General features: G+C 42.6%; 1 protein-coding gene across 2 annotated transcripts in view; it reads left to right on the forward strand.

Annotated features, from left to right (window-relative positions):
* The window catches only part of PAK1 (p21 (RAC1) activated kinase 1), a 292,558-nt gene that overhangs the window by 110,237 nt on the left and 160,996 nt on the right, over nucleotides 1-21,325 (forward strand). For both annotated transcript variants that reach the window (XM_085623255.1, XM_085623256.1), the window contains exons 2-3: nucleotides 3,176-3,260; nucleotides 15,769-15,988. In XM_085623255.1, coding sequence (XP_085479381.1) covers nucleotides 15,790-15,988 — 199 coding nt within the window. In that variant the 5' untranslated portion in view covers nucleotides 3,176-3,260; nucleotides 15,769-15,789. The remainder of the gene's footprint in view (nucleotides 1-3,175; nucleotides 3,261-15,768; nucleotides 15,989-21,325) is intronic.

A 21,325-nucleotide genomic window follows, 5' to 3' on the forward strand; every position in this document is an offset into this window, starting at 1 on the left:
ATGTGGGTAGCTTTTGGCAGGGGATAACGCTTGATGAAATTGCTCCCCCAACCGGAATGAAATTACAACCATAATAAAAGCGACATTGTATCATAACCGTCATATGCTGGTTCTTTATCTCCATAAAATTGTCCCCTAATTGACGTCAAACTGTTTGAATCAAAATAGTACAGTAATGCCTGGTTGCTTTACATTCTAAGAACCTAGTATATTTTCCACTATCTTCCTTGTTGCTGCCACATCGGGGGGGGGGGGGAGAGAAGGGGGGAGTTGGGTGAGCTACACTACCATCGAAATAGGGCCGTGACTGTCTTGGTCTTGCACAAAACAATGGGATTTTTAGGGTTTTTAGATAGTCTTCCCAGAAGCAGCAAAAGAGAAAGAAGCTAGATTTTTGCCCACTGGAATCTATTGAGAATACTTAATCTTCTATCCTGCATGCTGCAAGGGTTGTTTATTTTGCATCCCACCTGGCAAATTCAAGCTTCCCAATGAGTTCTTGCCGGTCTGACCAGGTTTCTGTTAGTGGTGATAAGAACAGTGAGAAGAAATGATTTTTTTTCTTTTGAGCACTGTTGAGAATTTGACGCCTGTGTTCCCTATGAGTTGATTTCTTCCCCTTTGGGTCCAATTATGGCTTTTGATCAATTAAATTGCATTCTGGAATACCGTTTGTATTCTACTAACAGCAAAAAACCCTAGAGACTTTTGTTTTAATTACTATTTTTATCTGCAAATCTTTGCATTATGTTTTGTAAGGCGAAGGTTGTCCTCTGGACCCCAGTTAAATGTCTGCCCTTGATCTTTCAAGACTTTTAAATTAACCATGAAATATCTCATTGTAATAAATGAAATAAAAGAAGCAGATCTTGCAGCAGTTGGAAATTCATTCATGAAGGTTTACGCGGTTTGAAGTAAACTTCTGACTTTCTGAGAATTGATAAATAGTCTGGGGGTGTGCCGTACCCCTAGAAAATATGCATGACAGTTGTGCGCCCAAACATTGGGTGGATCGGGGATTATGTTAACCTCAAAGTCTTATCAGGCAAGGTCTTCCCAAAGACCAGATTCAGAACAGCATTTCAAATTACTCTCAGTAAGAAGGGACCCACTCAAAAAGAGAGTTTGGCATAAAATTTAGAAAAAACGTGAAGGCTTCTTAAAAGTTAAAGTGCAATACAGAAATTTGAAACATGCAAATGCAGTAGCAATCTCATTAAAAAACATAGAAAGCATTTGCCACGAAGGCGCTCAGTAATATAAATAGTACAAAATAATAGGCAAAAAGTAAATCTAAACGAAGTCTCAATTGCGTGTTGAAATCAGTAGGAAATCGGACAGCATCCCTTGTAGATACCAAAATCAACTGCTCACCCCTATATTCCAGAGTTTATATACAGTCTTCTTGCATAGCACATGACAAAAAACTTAAAAGTCTGCGTGGTGCGACCAGTATCCCAACAACTCTTAATTCATTATTCTCAGGAGTCGCATAACCCTACAATTATAGCCTAACCCATAAATAAATATAGATTACCCTTTCTGACCTAATGTCGTCTGGGTGTGTTAGAATAAACTGGCTACAGAATCAGAAGAAAGCCATTGTGAATGACTCACCCTACCAAAAAAAAAAATGCACTTTTGTTGACCTATAAGCGGGCACGTACGTGGTGCGAGCTCTTACAAAATAAAGTGGATTTCTTTTTTTAAGTAAAAAAAAAAAACACTTTAGGTACGGTGCATCGGCGAAGCAGTTCAGAATGATGGTGACAATAAAATGAACTTAGTTAAAAACAAGTTTGATAATGAAATGAAAAATGTAAAGCTTTTATGTGTGCATATATTGGGTTTATAGGATAACAAGCGTGAGATTAGGTAATCTACACTCATCCAATATTCGAAGATAGGGAAGCACTGATAGAGACAGGCAGTGTGTAGTAGTGTCAAGTTAAATTGCAGAGGCATGCATCCACCATAGAAACTTGTTCTGGAGCTGTAAAAGAAGGTGACATGTCTTACTACACCACATGCAGTCATTCCCAAAGGGTTGTGAGTGCAGAGTGGGTGTGGGCTCAGCTGAGGAGGCATAGGAGGCTGCGATCCTCTGTGTGTCTGGGAGGTATTTGGCCCAGATCAGTGACAAATTGGGTACCTGCTTTAGGGGAAATAAGACGCTTTATTTTTTTTATTTTTTTATATTTTGCTGTTTTGTTTTCTAAAAATGCTCTTCTTGAACAACATGCGCTTCATTCGCTCGGTTCAGTTTGTCTTGCGCCTTGTGGTCGCGGGGTGCAGGAGCACTCTCCCTGGAGGGCTGTGGTTTCTGTTGGTAGACACAGGCCTCACTGTAGCTCCAGAGACTCCTGCCAAGCCAGCAAGGCTGGCATCTCTGAGGGAAGAAGTCATCAGAGTGTGTCATGCCCGCATTCCTTGGTCAAATGAAAAGCTGGCATCTGGTTTGTGGTTTTCCTCTCCTCTTGCACCTCAGCAATAACAACATGGATATTAGGAACACGAGATGTTTTGCTGAATTCGGATGTGAGCAATCCCAGCTAGTGGCTGGCAGTGCCCTGGCACGGTCTGAGCTGCTGCCCCTTGTTATGTGGTAGGTAGTCTGTGTACCAGTACAGGGTGGCCATCTGGAGGCTTTTATGTATGTCATGATAACAACTTGTTGCTGGACTGCAGAATGCACACGAGTATGAATGAATGAATGAATGAATGAACCGTGCTTCCATAGCACAAGAGTCCCCTTGTTTAGGTCTCCCAGTGCTAACGGAGTGTAGAAAGTCTTATCAAAGTCCGAGAATTGGGGGGAAACTGCAGTTTTTAAGAGCCTTTGACATGTAAACCTTTGATTTAAGTTGAGGAATTTACAATAGGTAGTTCTTGATATGGGATTCAACAATTCTCCATATGGCCCAATATTTTTCTGAAAAAAATAATTTTGGGCTGGGGGGGGGGGGGCACAGACCATGTGCCTGAAATATAGCGGTCCTACTTCATGGCATTAGTCCTGGATAAAGATGGGGAGCTCTTGTGAGTGGCCTTAGGAGTTTCATGCCAAAATAAATACCTCCATTTTTAGCGTAAGAGTTCCAGGATGCTTTGGTATTTTGGCAGAAGAGACCTAATGCTCTGTATACCTAACTTGATCGTTTTCCATCTCTGGCAGGCAGATCAGTTCCCTCGCTGAAGGAGAAAAGACAACTCGCTGGTAGATGGACCCCCGAGTGTGAAAATCTCTGGGTGCTGCAACGGTAAGGCCCTCCGAGGAGGAAGATTTCAATGAAAGTCCACATATGTAGCAGGTAGAGGACTTGTTGTTTTGTGTATGATGAACGTTTTTAGTGAATTATACCATCTAAAATTCTGATGGGAGCTTAAATTAATTTTTAATGTCACTTAAATTTAAAACCGCAATGAAACGGGCGAATGAGCTGGACAAATGTATGGTAGCGGAAAAGGAAGTGTTTATAACACGCGGATGTCCTAAAAAGTGGGAAAAGAAATGGAAGAAATGGAATGTATATCGAGGAAATATATGTATATCCCCAATGGTGGAACTAGAAATGCAAAAAAAGAAGAGACAGAGATGTAACCGATTGGTAATTGTGACTTGATATCCCCTGATTACTATGTAAAGTGCTGAAACTTGCAATGAACAACGAAAGACACGGTGCATGTGATTAAAGGTAAATTTAATAAACAGATTTAAAAAAAAAAAAAAACAGCATTGAAACGTATGTACAGGTTATATGTTTGTGGCTATTTACTAGTTAAAATTTAAGCCTCTATTGTAACCCTCACCCGCCCCTTCCCGCACCCCCAACTTTCCCTGCAATGGTGCTTCCCAAAGTCACTTTTGTCTTCTTTGTTCCTATGGAAATATCTACTCCATAACCAAGAAATCCATAATCTCTTAACAAAATGTATTTTCTGATGCGGTGTGGAGGAATGGTCCCGATACGACCTACACTTGTTTGGATTGGGAAGGGATGTTTTGGGGTTTATGTCTAACATAATGAGAAAAATGTTCATTAGAGTTGTAGGCAATTAGTTTTTTTTTAATGTGTGTTCTTTAGTTTACATCGAGCCTTTTGTAATGGAGCGTGATTTAACCTATGTGAATTCTGAGCCTTTGCAAGTGAGACTGATGACATATTTTGATAATTTTTAATAGCTGGTTGTTTGTGCATGTAACTAAAAATTGTATACTCAAATGCTGTAGCCTCGAATTCCATGCGTTTTTTCTTAAAGATAGTATACTGCAGGTCTGAGAGTTTTGTGTTGCCATTTCCTTTGAAGTCCTCAAAGTGAAAGTGAGAGCGTAGTATGCCTTCCACTGCCACTACACGTATCTGTCGACCGACCCTCATTTGGCAGGTGTCATACTCTTTTCTGTGTTCACCCTCCTGCTAAAAAGAATGCCTCCAAACATTTCAGCGATTTCAAATATGCATCACTATCCAAAAACTGTTCATTCTCCATTGACCTTAATAGAATCCCCTCTGCTTAGATGACTAAATTCACCCTTATTTTAGTCAACAAGTTGACAGGTATGCCTAAAATTTTTTGACATAACTCCGCAGATGGAGCAAAAAATCTGTTGAAAGGTCCAGCCTGCTTCCAAAGAATATTCATGTTTGTTCCCACTTATCAGCCTTGGTGTATTGGTTGTGGTTAGGGCTCACATTTTGACCTGAGCAAGTGAGACGTGATGAAGTCCATGATTGCATGGTATGATCAGAGCGATGCTGGCTGGCCAGGACCCGGAGGCAGTGTGTCGCAAATGACTTGATGCAAATCCCATTACATTGTATGTACGGGGGTTAGAGATTGCCTCCCCTGCTAGACGACACGGATGGGTACTTAGGGAATGGTCCCCAGTCAGGCCCACCCTCTGAATGACTGCCCTGCACTTCCATCAGTTTGTCTGATAATGGTGTGGTATAGATCTCGAATACCTGGTCTGCTTATGCCCCCAATGGCTACCACCCTCGGGCTGGGATAGAATATTGTGAGGTTCTGACGTGCAGGTTGGGATTCGCTTCTGTGAGTGGTGAACAGTGTTGGGGCCCGGTGTCAGCTGGAGGTTACCTCCCCTGCTCGACAAATTGGCTGTGTGCGTCTGAAATGGGTCCCGTTGAAGTCCATGCCCATGAATGACTGGCTCGAACCTCCATCAAATCACCTGATCTTTGTGCAGTGTGGAAATTGCCTGTGCTCCTTATGCCTATCACATCTGTGCTGGGATAAGAAGTAATGAGATGCTATCCCCGAGGATGGACCTGGCCTCTATGAGTTGTGGGGTGTTGAAGGCCTGGTGTCTGCTGACTGATACATTACCCTTGTGGTGCTCCAGATGCTGTTTTTGTCCTTCTCTCTCTCCACTCAACTTCAGCATTAACGGTCATTCACGTTTTGGGTCTACTCATACCCCCCAGACTGATCCTAGTGATTATCAAGTGGATTACTCTAGTTGCCTCCATTGCCACTGCTAGACTGATGTATACCGTGCCCCAACCATAAGCTTCACTGGAGGCAAACAAGGTGGTAAACAGACGAAACTGGTATTTGACTCTAGACCAGTGGAGGCCGGCATGGCTCACTGGTGTCAGGGCGGGTGCGGGAGGGGGGGGGAGGGTGCAGCGAGGATACGCATATTTAAAAATAAAAATAAATAAATAACTTACCTTCCCACCGGGTCCCGCGTCTCTGCTCCTGCTCTCCTCAGTAAACAGCAAGCAGAGCCAGACCCCACTGCCCAATGACAACGCTGAAATGCAGATTTGTGATTGGTAGGCACCCGGGCTTTCCTGACCAATCACAAAGCTGCAATGTAGTGTTGTGATTGGTTTTGAGCATCCTGGTTTGACGCTCAACCAGGGAATGAGGTTCTCCGCCCAGACTGTAATGTAGCCTGCATTGAGAATGGGGAAAGTGCGCATGAATAGTTTGGGCTGCCCCAGAGGGCCGACCAAACAGTCATTGTGCTCTTAGGAGTGGGCAAACCACTCCTTCCTTGCACTGCTCTGTGAGTAGAGCAGCCCTGCCCACCCACCCGCAAAGGAAGGAAACCTAAAATGATAATAACGAAAAGTTATTATAATTTTTATGTTTCCTCTTCTCGCACTGATTGAAAGCAGTGAAGCGACGCTCCTCTGCCATAGCAGTGGAGCCGCCACTGCTCCAGACACACAATAGATCTGCCACGCATGTAGCCCCACAGGAACATATGTCATCCCAGTTACTGGCGGATGCGGGTGACTAGCCAGATCACCTCTTACTCCTGATTGACATGAAGCACAGCTTGGAGAAAACCAGTTCCAGAATATACAACTTAACTGTCTGGCTGGGTCAAATGAAAGAATGAATTGATAGCCATATTGATCGCATTGGGCACCCATAAAAATGGGTTTCAGACAAGGAAGACTGCACAAAAGAACACAGTGAGAAAACTGCTACAAATAGAAAAGGTGCTACATATCATATTGGCTAAGACTGAAGACCTTGAAACCGGATCGTGCCACAACAACCTGCAAATCATGGGAGTTCTAGAGTTTACCAACACAAGCAATTTATAGAGCTAATATTAAAAACCATATTTGCTGAGGCTGAATTCACCACAATGATTTCAGTTGAGTAGGCACATGGATCACTGGGTCCACACCGTCCCCCAGCTGCTCCACGCCACACTATCATTTTACGCCTGCTCAATATTAAAGAACGCAATTTGGTGCTACGCCTTGTCAAGGAGCACAGGGATCTCAATTACAGTGGCAACTAAATCTCAATCTTCCTGACTTTGTCTAAATTCAAGCAGTGCACAGAGACTTTCTCCTTGGGAAACGCTGTCTGCAGTATGTCCTCCTATACCCTGCCAAATTGTGTGTTATGATGTAGTTACATTCTTATATTTGCATATTTTCTGTTCAATTGGGTTGGCCTTAGATTGTAAGGTGGAAGAAATTCCATTGGGGTCAGTTGTTGCTGACCCCACGGTGAGGACTGACGCCAGGTTATGCCTGCAATAAAGCTTACAAGGAAACATTCCTTGTTGGTGCATTGTGAGTGCTTTTCACCACAACATTCTGGCAACGACTTAGACTTGGAGTAGGAGGACTGCAGCAAAATTGGGCACAACCTGGGTGGTCTTGCTTTCATTCTAGAAAGCGTATTCTATGAAACTCACATCCGTTAGAGGGACGGACATTGGCCAACATATTGAGACGTCTCGAAGGGATCGTCAACCTTTAGGTTCAAGGTACTTTGTTTGTCTGAACCGCAATTTACCACGTCTTTCACGTTGTGGTTCGAGCATGAGGCCTTGGTTGAAAATGTAAATGCCACAGTTGGATTCATGAACGAGCGGCTGTGGTGCGCATCACATGCAGTGCGCGCACAAGCTGTCACATCACCTGGAACGCATACACATTGGCACTACAGCATCATAGAAGAAGAAAGTATACAACACATTATGCACGGCAGGAAGGAAAGATCAGGCAAGTAAACGTCACATTGTAGGCTCACGTATCGGTGCCACTGTTTCTCAGCGGAAGCTGTGACGCTTCCTTTCCGGCTGATGCAACGTAGTTCACATTGAAGGAATTTCCAGGCGAGTGAAATTGAGCAATGGTAAGGAGGTAAAGTTGGGTTAAAAAAAATCCTCCTTGTGGTGAGCGAGCAGCAGCAGTTGGCAATCCCACAGTACTGTGCACCGTCTTCCTGATGTGCAGTTGAGGATAATAATTCTTAGTGGGGTGAAGAGGGAAGCCCTTCAACAGTTTCTTTCTTATTGTTTGTCATGTACTAAAGATGGATTCTTCTTGTTTCTTGGTCTGCAATCTACTTTTTTCAGTTAAATATGGCTAACAACATAATTACCCCACCATTTCTTTTAATCAGCCAGGGGATCCAACAATACCTTGGGAGGATTAGGTAGAGATGATGGAAAACTACATAATGCCATTGGATGGCCACGACTTTTCAGATGCAAGAAAAAAAGCATTGCTTTTGTGTGCACTGGATAATGAGGGGCAGAGGATCTTTAAGTATTTGCCTGTGGCCGTGGGACCTAATGGTCAACCCATTACCAATGAGTATAAAGAAGCCATTAAGCCTTTGGGGAACAGATTTGCGAAATAACTCAATCTGGTCATGGTGAGGTACAAATTTTATACACATCCCCAGGCGAAGCATGAATCTATTGATGAATTTGTAGTAAGATTAAGGGAGCTCTTAATTAAATGTTGGTTTGGTACAATGACTGCTGAGTTAATTCGGGATCTGCTTACATGCTCTGATGGCGGGGAAGATGTGGTATGTGTGATAAAACAAAAAGATGGGAAGGAAAGATCAGTGTCTATGTGTTTGTTTTTAACTGTGTTTATTAATAACATGACAGGGTACATGACAATTTGTACAGTTCCGTTTTCAATGTCTGAAAGAATTGGTTATAATCATAAGCACTATATTGCCACCGTTTTACAAATGATCGATTGCTCCCAACTATACACTGGGGTAACCATTACTCACCTATGCGTCTAATTTTGTGGCCCTATTACTGGGTTCATGCATGAGCTCCCCTGATAAACATTCCATTTGCCCAAGATCTGTTCATATTTTCTGGGACAACCCCTACTCTTGTACACTGTTTTCTCAAGGTCTTTCATCCAATCTGGTGGCATTGGCGTGTCAGGTGCTCCCCACAGCTTTCCAATATTGCGCTTAGCAATTACCAGTTCCAGTGTCAACCAGGTTCTCTCTTTGGTATTGAGGTCGGTTCCTTCCCACACATTTAGGAGGCACCATTTTGTGAAGGTACCATCTCTACACCCAATGCTTCACTTAAACTGTGGACATCAGTGTCTATGGTTAAGGGTAGAGGTAAGGAATGTTCGAGATGTGGCAGGCTTATCATTCTGCGGATTCCAAGAGGTGTTTTGCAGTCAATAAAGAGTGCAGAAAATGTGGGTGCAGAGGACACTATGCACGGATGTGTAAGGATAACCGTGCATGAAGTAAAGAAGGTAAGTCTAGTGTGGTGGTTGTAGAGGAAGCGAAAAACAATGTATATGGAGATAGAGTATTGGTTATGTGTGCAGCTGATGGAGGGGGGCAAGCGCACATGTGTGGATGATAATAGGAGGTTGGTGTGACCTGTGGCTAAGTATACAGTATGTGGGAAGGAAGTGGAACTTATGATGGATTTGGGATCAATGTACACCATCATTCCCAAGAAGTTGTTCAACGCTGTGTGGGATAGTGTTGCATTGTTGACAAAGAATATCAATCCCTCAGGGTACAAAGGAGAGCCCATTGACATCTTGGCGTACATGGAGGTGGATATCCAATTTGGAACGCGATGCACGAGTGGCAAGGTGTATGTGTTGGAGGATGGCCCACCAATTCTGGGATGGATGTATCAATTCGACCTCAACATAATGATTAATCCCAGAGTGGCAAATCAAATAAGGGTGGTGCAGAAAGCACAGTTGGATGATGTATTGAATGGGGCAGAAAAAGTGTTTTGGAAATCCTTGGGTTGTTTGAAAGGATATGGGCACAAAATGTAATTGATGGAAGATGCTGTACCTATGCAATATAAACTGCGGAGAGTACCTCTATCTGTGAGAGAAGGGGTCCAGGAGTTGCCCAGTGACATGCTCAAGGAGGGTGTGATTGAACCTGTGGAGTGTTCGCAGTGGGTCTCTCTGGTGGTTATCACCCAAAAATCTGATGGTCGTCAGAGGTTCTGTGTCGACTTGAGATCCCTCAATCAAAAGATTGTTGTAGACACATTTCCTCTTCCAAATATCCGTAAAATGTTGGTATTGGAGAAAGGGGGTAAGTCCTTCTCAGAATTGGATTTGAGAAGTGCTTACCATCAAATCAGATTGCACAAGGAGTCTAAGAAACTCACAACTTTTGTTAATACCAAAGGGACGTACCAATTCACTTGTATGCCGTTCAGCCTAATGTTGGCTGCGAGTGTGTTCCAACATGTGATGACAAAAGTGTTGGAGGGAATAAGTGATGTCATTTACTTCCAAGATTAAATTTTGGCCATGGGTGAAGCCATAGAACAGCATAATGTCACTTTGATGAGGGTTCTAAAGAAACTGGAGGAATTTGGACTGACTTTGAATAAGGATAAATGTAAATTTTTGACATAGCAGATAGATTACCCTGGGTATTCTATATCCAGTGGTGGTGCTAGACCAAAACATTCTTTACTGGATGCTATTAGGAAGGGACCTGCTACTACAAAGAAGGATCAATTACGATCTTTTCTTGGACTTATTAAATATTACACAAAGTTTGTTGTTGACCGGTTTACTTATAAAACGGAGAGTTTCAGGAGGCTGTTATGAAAAGGAGAGGTTCGTGTGGGGCAAAGAACAGAGGGTGTGTTTTGATGACATAAAAATGGAAATTTGTAATGCTGGATTATTAGCTCTGTTTGATAGCAGATTGAAGTAATACTAACTGTGGTTTGAGAGTTGTTTTCTCGCAGATGCATGGAAGAAGTGAACTTTTGCTTTTGCTTCACGCACTCTCACACCGGCTGAAATAAATAATTTGGTAATAGAACGGAAGGCTTTAGCGGCTGCATGGGGTGCTGAGTACTTTTGTGTTTATTTGTGGGGTGCTTTTTTTGTGTTGCACATGGATCACAAGCCTCTGAAGAAAATACTGTCATCTGGTTGGGTAAACAAAGGATCCACCAAGCTAATTAGATTAGCAGCTAGACTTCAAAACTACTCCTATTCCTTGGAATTTGTACAGGGTTGGAAGAACGTACAGGCTGACTGCCTGTCTAGGCTGCCGTTAGATTGGGAAATTGTGGATGCCATGGCTGTAAAAAACTTTGGCATGGCATCCAAACATAATGCAGTGCAGAGTGGTCTAGGAGCTTTCACTATTGACCAGTGGGAGGAAGAAATGGAACTTGATGTTGTGCTTAAGGAGGTGTGCAAGTTGATTGTGTGGGGCGGCAAGGGAGAGCAGATTGTCCCAGTCTGTGCAGCCTTACTTTAAGGTGGCGGACGAGTTATCTGTGTGCGGTCTGAATCTTATCATGAGGGGTGATCGCTTTGTTCCACCTGTGGGTTTGAGACGGAGGTTCTTTTACTTGGCACATGAGTCATTTAGGCCAAGGTTTGGCAAGTAAGAGACTCAAGGGGGTGATTTGGTGCCCCAGGCCTAGATGACCAGGTAAAAAGGTGGGTGGAGTGTTGCTCCATCTGCAAGGAGAGTGAGAAGAGGTTGAAATTGAGGTGTAAGGATGATGGAGGACACATTGATGATCCAGAGAGGCCTTGGCATACCATTTGCTTAAACATTTTCCCAAAATGGAGTTGTCTGTGGATCTCAGATTTGCTGTCATTGTGGTCGATATACATTTTAAGTGGATTACTGTGAAGTTCATGAAAGATGTGACAACTAAAACCACCATCACAGCGATGGAAGAAATGTTTAGGGAGGAAGGGTTCCCTGTGGTGTTGATAACCGACAATGGTACCCAGCTAACTTTGCATCAGATAGTGGATTTCTTGTAGAAGAATGGCATAAAACATGCACACACCTCATTATATAATCCCAGGGGTAATGGTTTAGCAGAAATAATCAACCGATTGGTGAAAGGCATAATTCAACTCGCTATTGCAAATCATTGTAATTTTGAAGAAATGGAAGCCAGTATGGTGTGGGTATATCGCACCACCATGCACATCCCCTTCCAAATCCCCTTCCAAGTTATGCGTGGCCGTTTGCCAGGAACCAAGTTAGTTCCTGCTTGGTCGAAGGAATGGGTTTGAGAATGGCGAAAGCAGGAGAGGTAAATCCTGTGGTGTGGGAAACAGTAAAGCAATATTTAACCCTGGTGATTGGGTCAAAGTGAGGTCAAGAAGAATTGAGAGGGGTCTTTCTAAATTTAAAGGTCCTTTCTGAAATGCTGATGTGGGAAAATATGTTGTCACACTGAAGAATGGTGAGAGGTGGAATTTTAGGCACATTGCATTGTATCAAAGGGGAGGATAATGTCTAAAGGAGAGGGATGAGGAATGATGGACGTTCAGCAGCAATGTTTATGAAGGATGTGGAAGTCAGAGGTGGGGGTATTGAATCATTGTGATGGTTCTGTCTTTGAAAAAAGTGGTGGTGGTTCTATGTCAAGAGCAGTTCCAGAGTTCGTGGGACACCTTACCTTGAAGATTATGTCAGATAATCAGTATGCGATTTTCTTTCTTCCCCACTTGTTCCTTATATTTATGTGGGGCATTTGGTGTTTTTTTTATAAGTTATGTTTCTTTTATTTGTTTCTATTCCCATTTAGTGTCTTTCCCCATTTTGTCTCTTTTAGGGAAGGGGACTTGTTATGTTTTAGTTACATTCTTATATTTGCATATGTATTGTTACATTGGTGTCTGCCTTAGATTGTAAGGCGGAGGGAATTCCGTTGAGACCAGGTCCTGCTGACACCATGGTGAGGACTGATGCTAGGTTGTGCCTGCAATAAAGCTTACATGGAAACATCCCCTGCTGGTGCATCATGGGTGCTTTTCACCACAACATTGTGCAGCATGATACATGGTAGATCACACATTTTCTTGGATCCCCAGCGGGCCAACAAATTCATCAGTAGCAATCTGAAGTGATCCTCAGCCTGTTATTGGGGATAACTGGTGAAAGGGAGGGGTCCTAGCTCACTCGGTGACGATGACTAATAATAACCCTAGCCACCATCAGGGCACTGATGTTAGTTGAGTGTTTATAGCCGGATTATCATGTTGGTTGTATGGGCAGATGAGGGATTCTTTGTAGTTTAATGAAAATGAACTACTTTAGTTTCTGCTCCCCATTTTTTTTATCTCCATGTTATGTAGGAAGTACATGGTTTTCTGCGGTAGGGCCTACACTAAGTAACAGTCTTATGATATGGGTATTGGTCAAATATACTTAGTTCAAGGGTAAACCGATGCAGTCTATAACCAAGTTCATAATCCCCTCCAACTCTCTACCCACCCAGGGTATGCCCACCTGCTACCTGACGGCTTTTCCCCTCCCACCCAGTTCCCAGTGCCTGTATGTGTTGCCACACCCAGTTGTAAATGCAAGAGGCAAGTGAGATGTGATGTTTTTCCCAATGTCAAATGAGCCTTACGGCTTCCTGTGCCACCATCTAGTCTGGTGTTCTAAACGTGGGGGCTGTCTGTGCATGCTATATCAGCTGACTACCTGTGCCCTTCTTTAAGAACATGCACTTGAACTACTTCACCTTCGGCCACCAAATGTCTTTTGAGTTGAGCACTCACCATGTTTTTTTGTAAATTATTTTTATTAGGAACATTGAACATCACCAATTCGTATGATCTGCACACACTTATTTTCTGGCAGCACCAATACATTTTTAAACTTATGAGAACAGTACTTATACATGACTCCAGTAACCCTCCACCATCATTACAGCCTACCGCCTCCGCCACCTTCCCTCCAACACCACTAATCTGACCATTGTACAGTTTCTGATCTTGGTGGGTCACAAATATACCCCCTGAATTTATTCCAGTCTCCCCAGACTCTTGCCCATTTTTGGGGACATCCCCGATGCACATACACTGCCCTTTCTGCTACCATGGCCTCATCCATATCCGTACACCATTCTCGCAGTGTAGGCCACTCTTGCGACCCCCACCTCCTTGCAATATTTCTTTTAGCAACCATGGTTCCCAGTGTTACCTAGTCCTGTGCTGGGTGGGTTAGGTCAGTCGGCTCCCATATGTTTAACAAGCATCGTCTCGGTTCTGGAAGCACTGATTCCCCCACGGTCTGTGACATAGTCCTCATTACTTTGACCCAGTATGCCCTAATCTTCGGACACTCCCATATCGTGTGATAGAAGGTACCCTCCTCCCCACAATCCCGCAGACAAAATTGGTGTGCAGCCATCCCTATTTTAAAGAGGGTCACTCTGGTGTAGTATGTACGATGAAGTACTTTCAGTTGTATCAACCGCAGGCGTGCCGGTATTGCCACCTCCCGAGGGGATGAAAGCGCCTCCTGCCACTCTCCATCATCCAACTCTCCCAAGTCCACGACCCATTTCCGTTTGAGCGCCAACATAGGGTCCGGCAGATTGTTTACCAGCTTACGGTAGGTGAATGAAGTGGCCCTTTTATGCATATATTCAGTCAGTAATCTATCCTCTGAGGGAGTGGCCTCAGTCAAGATGGTACCTGCAGGTATAGCCGCCTGCAGCGCATGCCTCACCTGCATATATCTGTAGAATTTCGACGCAGCAAGTTCATACTTGGCCTGTAAGTGTTCAAATGAGATTACCGCGCCCTTCTCCCAGAGATCACCCACCGTAGATATGCCTATCACATCCCATTTAGCAAAGCCTTTACTGTTCTTCAATCGCCCAAGGCGCTGAGATGTCCAGAGTGGTGTCATTTGTGTAATACCCCCCCTCCAACCCAGCCTGGCATGCGCCTCGTACCATAGATGAGCCGTGTGTGCTGTTGGCCCAATCAGTTGGTTGGATTTTGCTCTATTATACAGCACCGACATGACTCCATCTTCTCCTAGGCCCTGCCTATCCGCCTGAAATGCTGGGTCGGTATGAGGAGCGTGCATCCAGCTATTAATCACTTTTAATTGGGCCGCCCAGTAGTATAACTGTATATTAGGGAGGGCTATACCCCCGTCATACCAGCCTCTGACCAACTTTTCCTGTCCGATGCGTGCCGGTTTATTCCCCCAGATCAGACCGGAAACCTCCGACGCGATTGTTTTAAAATAGCTCAGTGGTACTCGAAACAGGGTATTCTCCAAAACATACTTCCATGAGTATGGGGTTACCTATTAATAGGGGATATACCATTAAGATAGATGAAAGATTTAGACCCAATATGGTGAACTGGCTGCTTGATGCGTTTGCTTTTGTAACCACCATATAATAATTGTGCCAGGCAAGGGAGCACTGTTGGTTTGTGATGATGAATTGCACTTGTAAACTATATAAACTCTGGGTAGCCTTGGGTGGGAGTTGGGGGACTTCTGTTACTCAATTTTTTTATAAAAACGCATAAAAAATTTAAATAGGAAATTGAGTGTTATCTAATGTGAAAGCAAAATTTTCGGGCATGTTTACATTTTTCACATTTCACGTTCTATTTTGCTAGTACCCACAAGCTCCCTACCTTCTTGCCACACCAGGTATCCCATGCTAGGTGTCCTAATTCACACATTCGTAATCTACCCCATAACACCTTATAACCCGAACAGCCTCACGTACCTCACCCCAATGGTGTCTTTGATCCTATCCCTATCTCTGACCCATATTCGATTCCTACCACACATCCTTACGCTGACCTTTACTCTAACATTAGCCTTAATTGTTACTGAACAATAATTATTTCCTTAACCAGTATTCTAATCCTAAAAATCACCCTAACCATGACCATATACCTAATAGCCTAAGTGACATGAATTGGAAAAAAATACCAGGTGAAATTTTCTAACATTTTATCAGACGTTTTTTCCAAACGTTTTTGTTCACACTATTAGTTTCCAAACAATAAATGCAGCATTTTTGATCTTTCAAACTATTTGGATAAAACCTTTTGTTCTGAACCTCCTCAAAGTCATATTAGTGGACAATTATGGCTAAAAAGAGAATTATGATAGGTACCAAAATATTGCTTCCAAAACATTGCTTCCGTTGATCATGGGTTGAAACTATTCTATATTTTTGTGTTGTAGTTATTGCCGCTCTTGTTGAAGATGTCCGACAATGGTGTGGACATGGAAGACAAACCTCCAGCTCCTCCAATGAGGAACACCAGCACTTTAATAGGAGGAAGCATGAAAGACCCCGCTGGTGTGTTGAACCATGGTTCTAAGCCACTCCCGCCCAACCCAGAGGAGAAAAAGAAAAAGGATCGATCCAAGCGCTCCATCTTTCCAGGAACAGGGGACAAAAGTAAGTGCTTTAAATTCTGTAAAAATTAGACATTGTTATCTCCCTTTCAGATTCTCTTTATGATGTCATTAGAAAAAGGAACCTCCTGGTCATTGGTGACCAAACAGCTCATTTTATCCTTGAACACATTGATGGTTTTTCATTTGGTCGATAACTTGGTTGCAGCAGTACTGGCCCATGACATAGTTGTGTGTGTAGCAGGCTGTGGTACTGTTTTGTCACAATTTGTTGTCTTAATTTCAGAAGCATTAAATGGACAGCAATGACACCAAAGACTGGTCGCTGACTGTGAAAATGCCAGAGCTTTTATTTTATTTAGTTTAATAACTTTTAAATACCCACAACCAACAATCTCCCAAATAACACAACTCTCTCTTTCACATTTATCACCAACCCACTAACAGTCACACTCTTGTTTTTTACACTTGTCACCCCCAAGTTGAGGTACAGTAACTAAAGATGGGGAAAGAAAAACAGAAAATATAATATATATACAGAAGCAAAGCCAGAGCCCTGCAGCTTGCTGAGCAGATGAGACCCTCATTCTCTCTGAAGAGAGAAGCGAATATGTACCTGCAAATCTGTACAAACTACTTTGTGTGAGTAATGAGGTGTACAAACATTATATTAAATGGTCCTTGAAACCAGTGATCCTGTGAGGAGAGAAAGACATTTCTTCTAATGGTTAGCCCAGGTGGCCGCAGCTGTGATCAGCAATTTTTGTTAACATATTTCTGTACAAAAAAAGTACCAAAATGTCTGGTAAGCTCAAACAAGAGCTTGAGGCACGCCGGTCCAAGCATTGACGTATCACGTTCTGACCATAGAGATAGTAGAGACGCAGTAAGTCGGGCGTTCACCCCTGCAGATCCAGCAGTATAGAAATCCACTCCCTATCACTCCCTTTGATCAACAGTTTTGTGACCAGTGTCTGTATGTCAGTTAATATTCTCATCTACTAATGCAAGTAACAAGGCTTAGTAGTTAATATTCTCAGTTAATTTTACACGTAACAAGGCTCAAGTTATTGATATAGGTAATGAGGTTCAATTATTTTTACCAGAAAGGCTTAGACCAGAAGGCGTATTTCTCTGGGAAAATGCCCCGTTATAAGTTCAAGCAGCCGCCTCTCTCCAGGATTCTCCAGCATCTCTCCGAGGTCCCTTTTCTTACACTGTCATACAGTATCCTCATATAATAATCTTATGATAGACTTCTTTATTGAGCACAGGCAAGAAAGACTCTGCTGCACTACACCAAGCCTTCTCTCCTAGTCTTTAGCACCTCCTCTCCAGTAACTAGATCCTACAGTGTGTATGTGCCGGCTTTGGTTTTTTAAGACCTGCAACCTCTCCGCTGTTCAAGGTTTGGTTTGCTTGTACTGCACCCTGGACCTAACATGAGAGTAGCTGAGTCACAGTGGCTATATTCTTCTTCTTTTTTTTTTTTACAGTCATAGAACGAATTTTCATTGCTCATAACAAACCTGTCTATAAATCTTTGTACAATTTTTCTGTCCCATCCCGAAGATTTTGTAGATTTGCCATTGGGGAGATGGAAAAATAATCGCGTATTTTGTGATTCTAAAAAGTCCCATACCGATTGGATTGCAGTAATAGTAGGATTTATATCCTGGTCCGTGCTGTTCTAGCAGCCTCAGACATGATTGGGATAGTTCCCAAGAGGTGTTTTGAAGTACTGCTGAATACCCTCCCAGTCCAGGTATATGAATTTTGGGTAGATTTTAAATATTTCCTTAGTTTGAGGCTCTCCAGACTTCCTCTTTGCTTATAAACATTCTTGAAATGTTTCCTGGCCCTTCCAGCCAGACTAATGCTATTTACCTACCTCTACAAACAATTATGTACTACATCATTCTCCTCCAGTAAAATATTCTAATTAAGATGGCTAAATAAGACACAGGGCTGGCTCCTGACAAAGTCCAATCTTTAACTTTCTATAACTTGTTGTAGGATACACTATGTCTAACAGCCAAATATTTGATAATGATATGCCCATTTAAATAAATGCTCCTTAACCAAATGGAATTATGATTACCCATTGCATTGAAACATAGAGGAACTTTGACTTGCTACTGTTGACCCCTGGTAAAAAGTTGGCGCTTCTGCTTCCACGTTGCAAAAATGCCTCACAAGGAATCTAGCACTAGGATTAAATTATTGTAAGTAAAGCTAAGTTCCCTCATATATTATCCAAAACCTGTTTGCTTCAGGAGTTTCCAGTCAAAAAGCTTCTAAATCTGTAGTGCGGTAGCTTTCGCCAGTCATTCTTATTTATAAATCAGATGTAATTGTTTTCTACCAACGTTGAAAGCCTTTACTTTTCAGTACAAATCCTTTTTGATCAGAGTTATGTTATGGGTATTTGTAGAGCACACAACTCACATGGGAAGGGATCTTGCTGCTGCAAAGCAGGAGCAGCGTGGGTCGTGACTTGATGATGAGCCATGTATTCAGTATCTTGCAAAAGTCAAGAGCTGAGGATGTGCCTCTGATGTTCAGGGGTAGGTCGTTTAAGGCTTTGGGAGCAAGCTTGGTGAAGGCTCAGATCCATACCTTGTTCTGTATATGTAGGGTGTGAGTAGGAGCCCGATTGAGCGGAGGTGTCTGGTAATTATGTGGAAGTCAATACGATTGTTGGGGTAGGTGGGGCTGATGTCGTGGAAGGCTTTGTATATGTGCATGATGAGTTTGAAGAGTGCCCGTTGTGGATGGGGGGGGGCAGTGGGTGTGTTTGAGGGGCGGGTGATATGAGCGCAGGAGGGAAGCCTGAGTGTAAGTTTGGCTACTAAAGTCTGTGTGGTCAGATGTCTTCTAGTCAGTTGTGTGCTGATTCTTACATAGAATGCGTTGCTGTATCCCTTCAACACCAGCAAAACTGTGACCCAGATTCCTCAAGAATGGATAAACTGTTAAACTTTGTGGTATTGTAAACTTTAAAGAGGCTGGCACCTGGCTAAGGACCATGGAGTTAGAATTTATGAGAACTGTAAGTAGAGTTGTAGTTTCCTTTCAAAGTCTCGGATTTTCAAAGTAAACTAGTCCCATTTAGTGTAGGTCAGGCATTTATTGATTTATTCAAATAAACAAGCTTAGGCGGTACATGTGCGTTAGAAGGAAACCATTTATGGCACTGATTTTTTTTCCGCCAAAATCATAGGGGTAGCAAAAATAACATTGTACACCATGTCCTGCTGATGGCATCAGAGGTTGAGAGGCAGCATGTCCTTTGACCGCAATGACATCACAGAAGGTGACGTTACACAGCCTTTGACATAATTAAAATTACTGGAAGGGGATATGAATGTACTACAGCAACTGTAAATCTAATGCATTATTGCAAACCTTCCAGATGTTGATAAATGCAGACATAGGAGCCACAAGTGGACGGTAGATGTTGCTATTATAACCACTCGATAATGCCCCTGCTGTCAATTACAGTGTCTTAGAGTCTGGTCTTTCGGCTGGTACAGACTGGGGGGAGTGGGGACATGTAAAAAGTGCTTAATAGGAGCTGCTGCATCAGGGAACAGCACATTTAAAGGTTGGTATCCTAAGGAAGCTTTCAGCCCCTGCAGATCTCCTAAATTGCATCCATGTAGAAAGGACACTCATTACAATTAGGAGCATAAATAATATTCACCCTCCTGTTATTGTGCACTGGTAGGTTGTGTGAAAATTGGTACATATACTGTCATTAAAAACTAGAGATGGCAGAGCCAGTAGGTCTGGCTTGTATTTTCAGATCCTCCTAAACATTTTAAAAAACCTGCAATAATGACCAAATGAAGAATAAATGATTGTGTTGGGCATACGATGTATGTATGAGATAAATAATGAAACGTGTGCTGACTCAGTCTACTTTTGGAATGTCAATTTGTATTTCATGCATTCGAATACAAGCACTCCATAGGAGGCGGAATGATGCACCAAACAGCCAATCGCATGAGGTGAGAGAGAAATAATCCTATAGGTGGAGGCAAACAATAGGGCAATTAAAGAGCTGCACTGTCAAGCCAGGCGTAAAAATGGGCCTGATTGGTTTTGAATTACTTTCTATGGTTAAAATGACAGTGATTCGATTCTAATGAGAACAACATTTTCATTCATAAAGGAAAATGCAACATTTTCTAAAGTTTTAGCGAAAGTCTTCTCCTTCTTACCCACCCACTTTTTCTTAGTTATTTTAATTATTTTGATGCCTTTAATAAGAGGAACATTTGTTTCAGGTGGATATTGCTAGAGAAAATTCTAGAATTTTGCTTAGAAACCATAAATCAAATTGAGCTCTAGTAAAAGAAAGCATGATTTGCAAATGTGACCTTTCAGCAGTTTGAGTGGAGTTATTTACAGTGGCTCACATATGGTTTCATTTGTGCTCAACCGTATGAGCAAGAAGGAAGCTGAGTAAGCCACTCTTGGCCTCTTCTTAATACTTAAATTGCTTTCCCGTTTAGTCATCCACGTTTGAATAATTTACCATTGACCTTACTGTACATCTGCGACCAAGTTCTTTCGATGACCTCGTTCTTTGGAAATATTGTCTTCCGTTTAGTTGTCTGGAGATTTGAAGGAAATGCCTGAAGATCACAGACCAAGGAAGTTATATATGAACTGGTGGACGCCAAATGCCATTCCTTTGAGATTGGAAAAGTTTACATCCTCCAGGCCAAAGATCTGACTTTCACTAGATTTCGGTCTCCCCATCTGCATACTGTAATCGCGTCATTTCCATAATAATGCTGCAGTACAAGCCCTTCTACAGTTCGTTTTTGACCACACATACAGCTTATCCCCATCAACCTAGTGAAACAGTCCTGGGGAGGAGACAGACGACTTGAAAAAGTTCATGGCGGCCTGCCTTAAATCTCTGGTACTTGACTCTAAGATGGCCTCTGTTCCGAAACTGTTCATCAGCCTGTCCCCCACACTAATATTATGTAGGAGGGCAGGTCCTGGGGTTGTGGGTTAGAACATGCAGCAGACTCCTCCTCGAGTGCATGGGGACAAGCGACGAATTGATGTGGCCGTGCACTGGGCGGATTTTTCAGCAGATCCCAGAAGGTAAAGGCTTGTAAAAGAACCGAGATCAATATTTCCTTACGGGACCTAGATTTGTTTTTAGAAAGATACCAGGGACCATGAAGAGTGTTATGGTACACGAAACATTACAGTGAGATTGTCTCTTCAAGCGTGTGTGCAGCGTCCAGAGCCAGTGATGTAACTCTAAATACACAAAACTATGGCAATTATTATTATTATTTTTTATTTGTTCCATTTTTACACCTTTGTAGTTTTTAGCAGGGTTCTTATATAT

Source organism: Triturus cristatus, chromosome 8 (assembly GCF_964204655.1).
Source record: "Triturus cristatus chromosome 8, aTriCri1.1, whole genome shotgun sequence".
Classification (NCBI taxonomy): domain Eukaryota; kingdom Metazoa; phylum Chordata; class Amphibia; order Caudata; family Salamandridae; genus Triturus; species Triturus cristatus.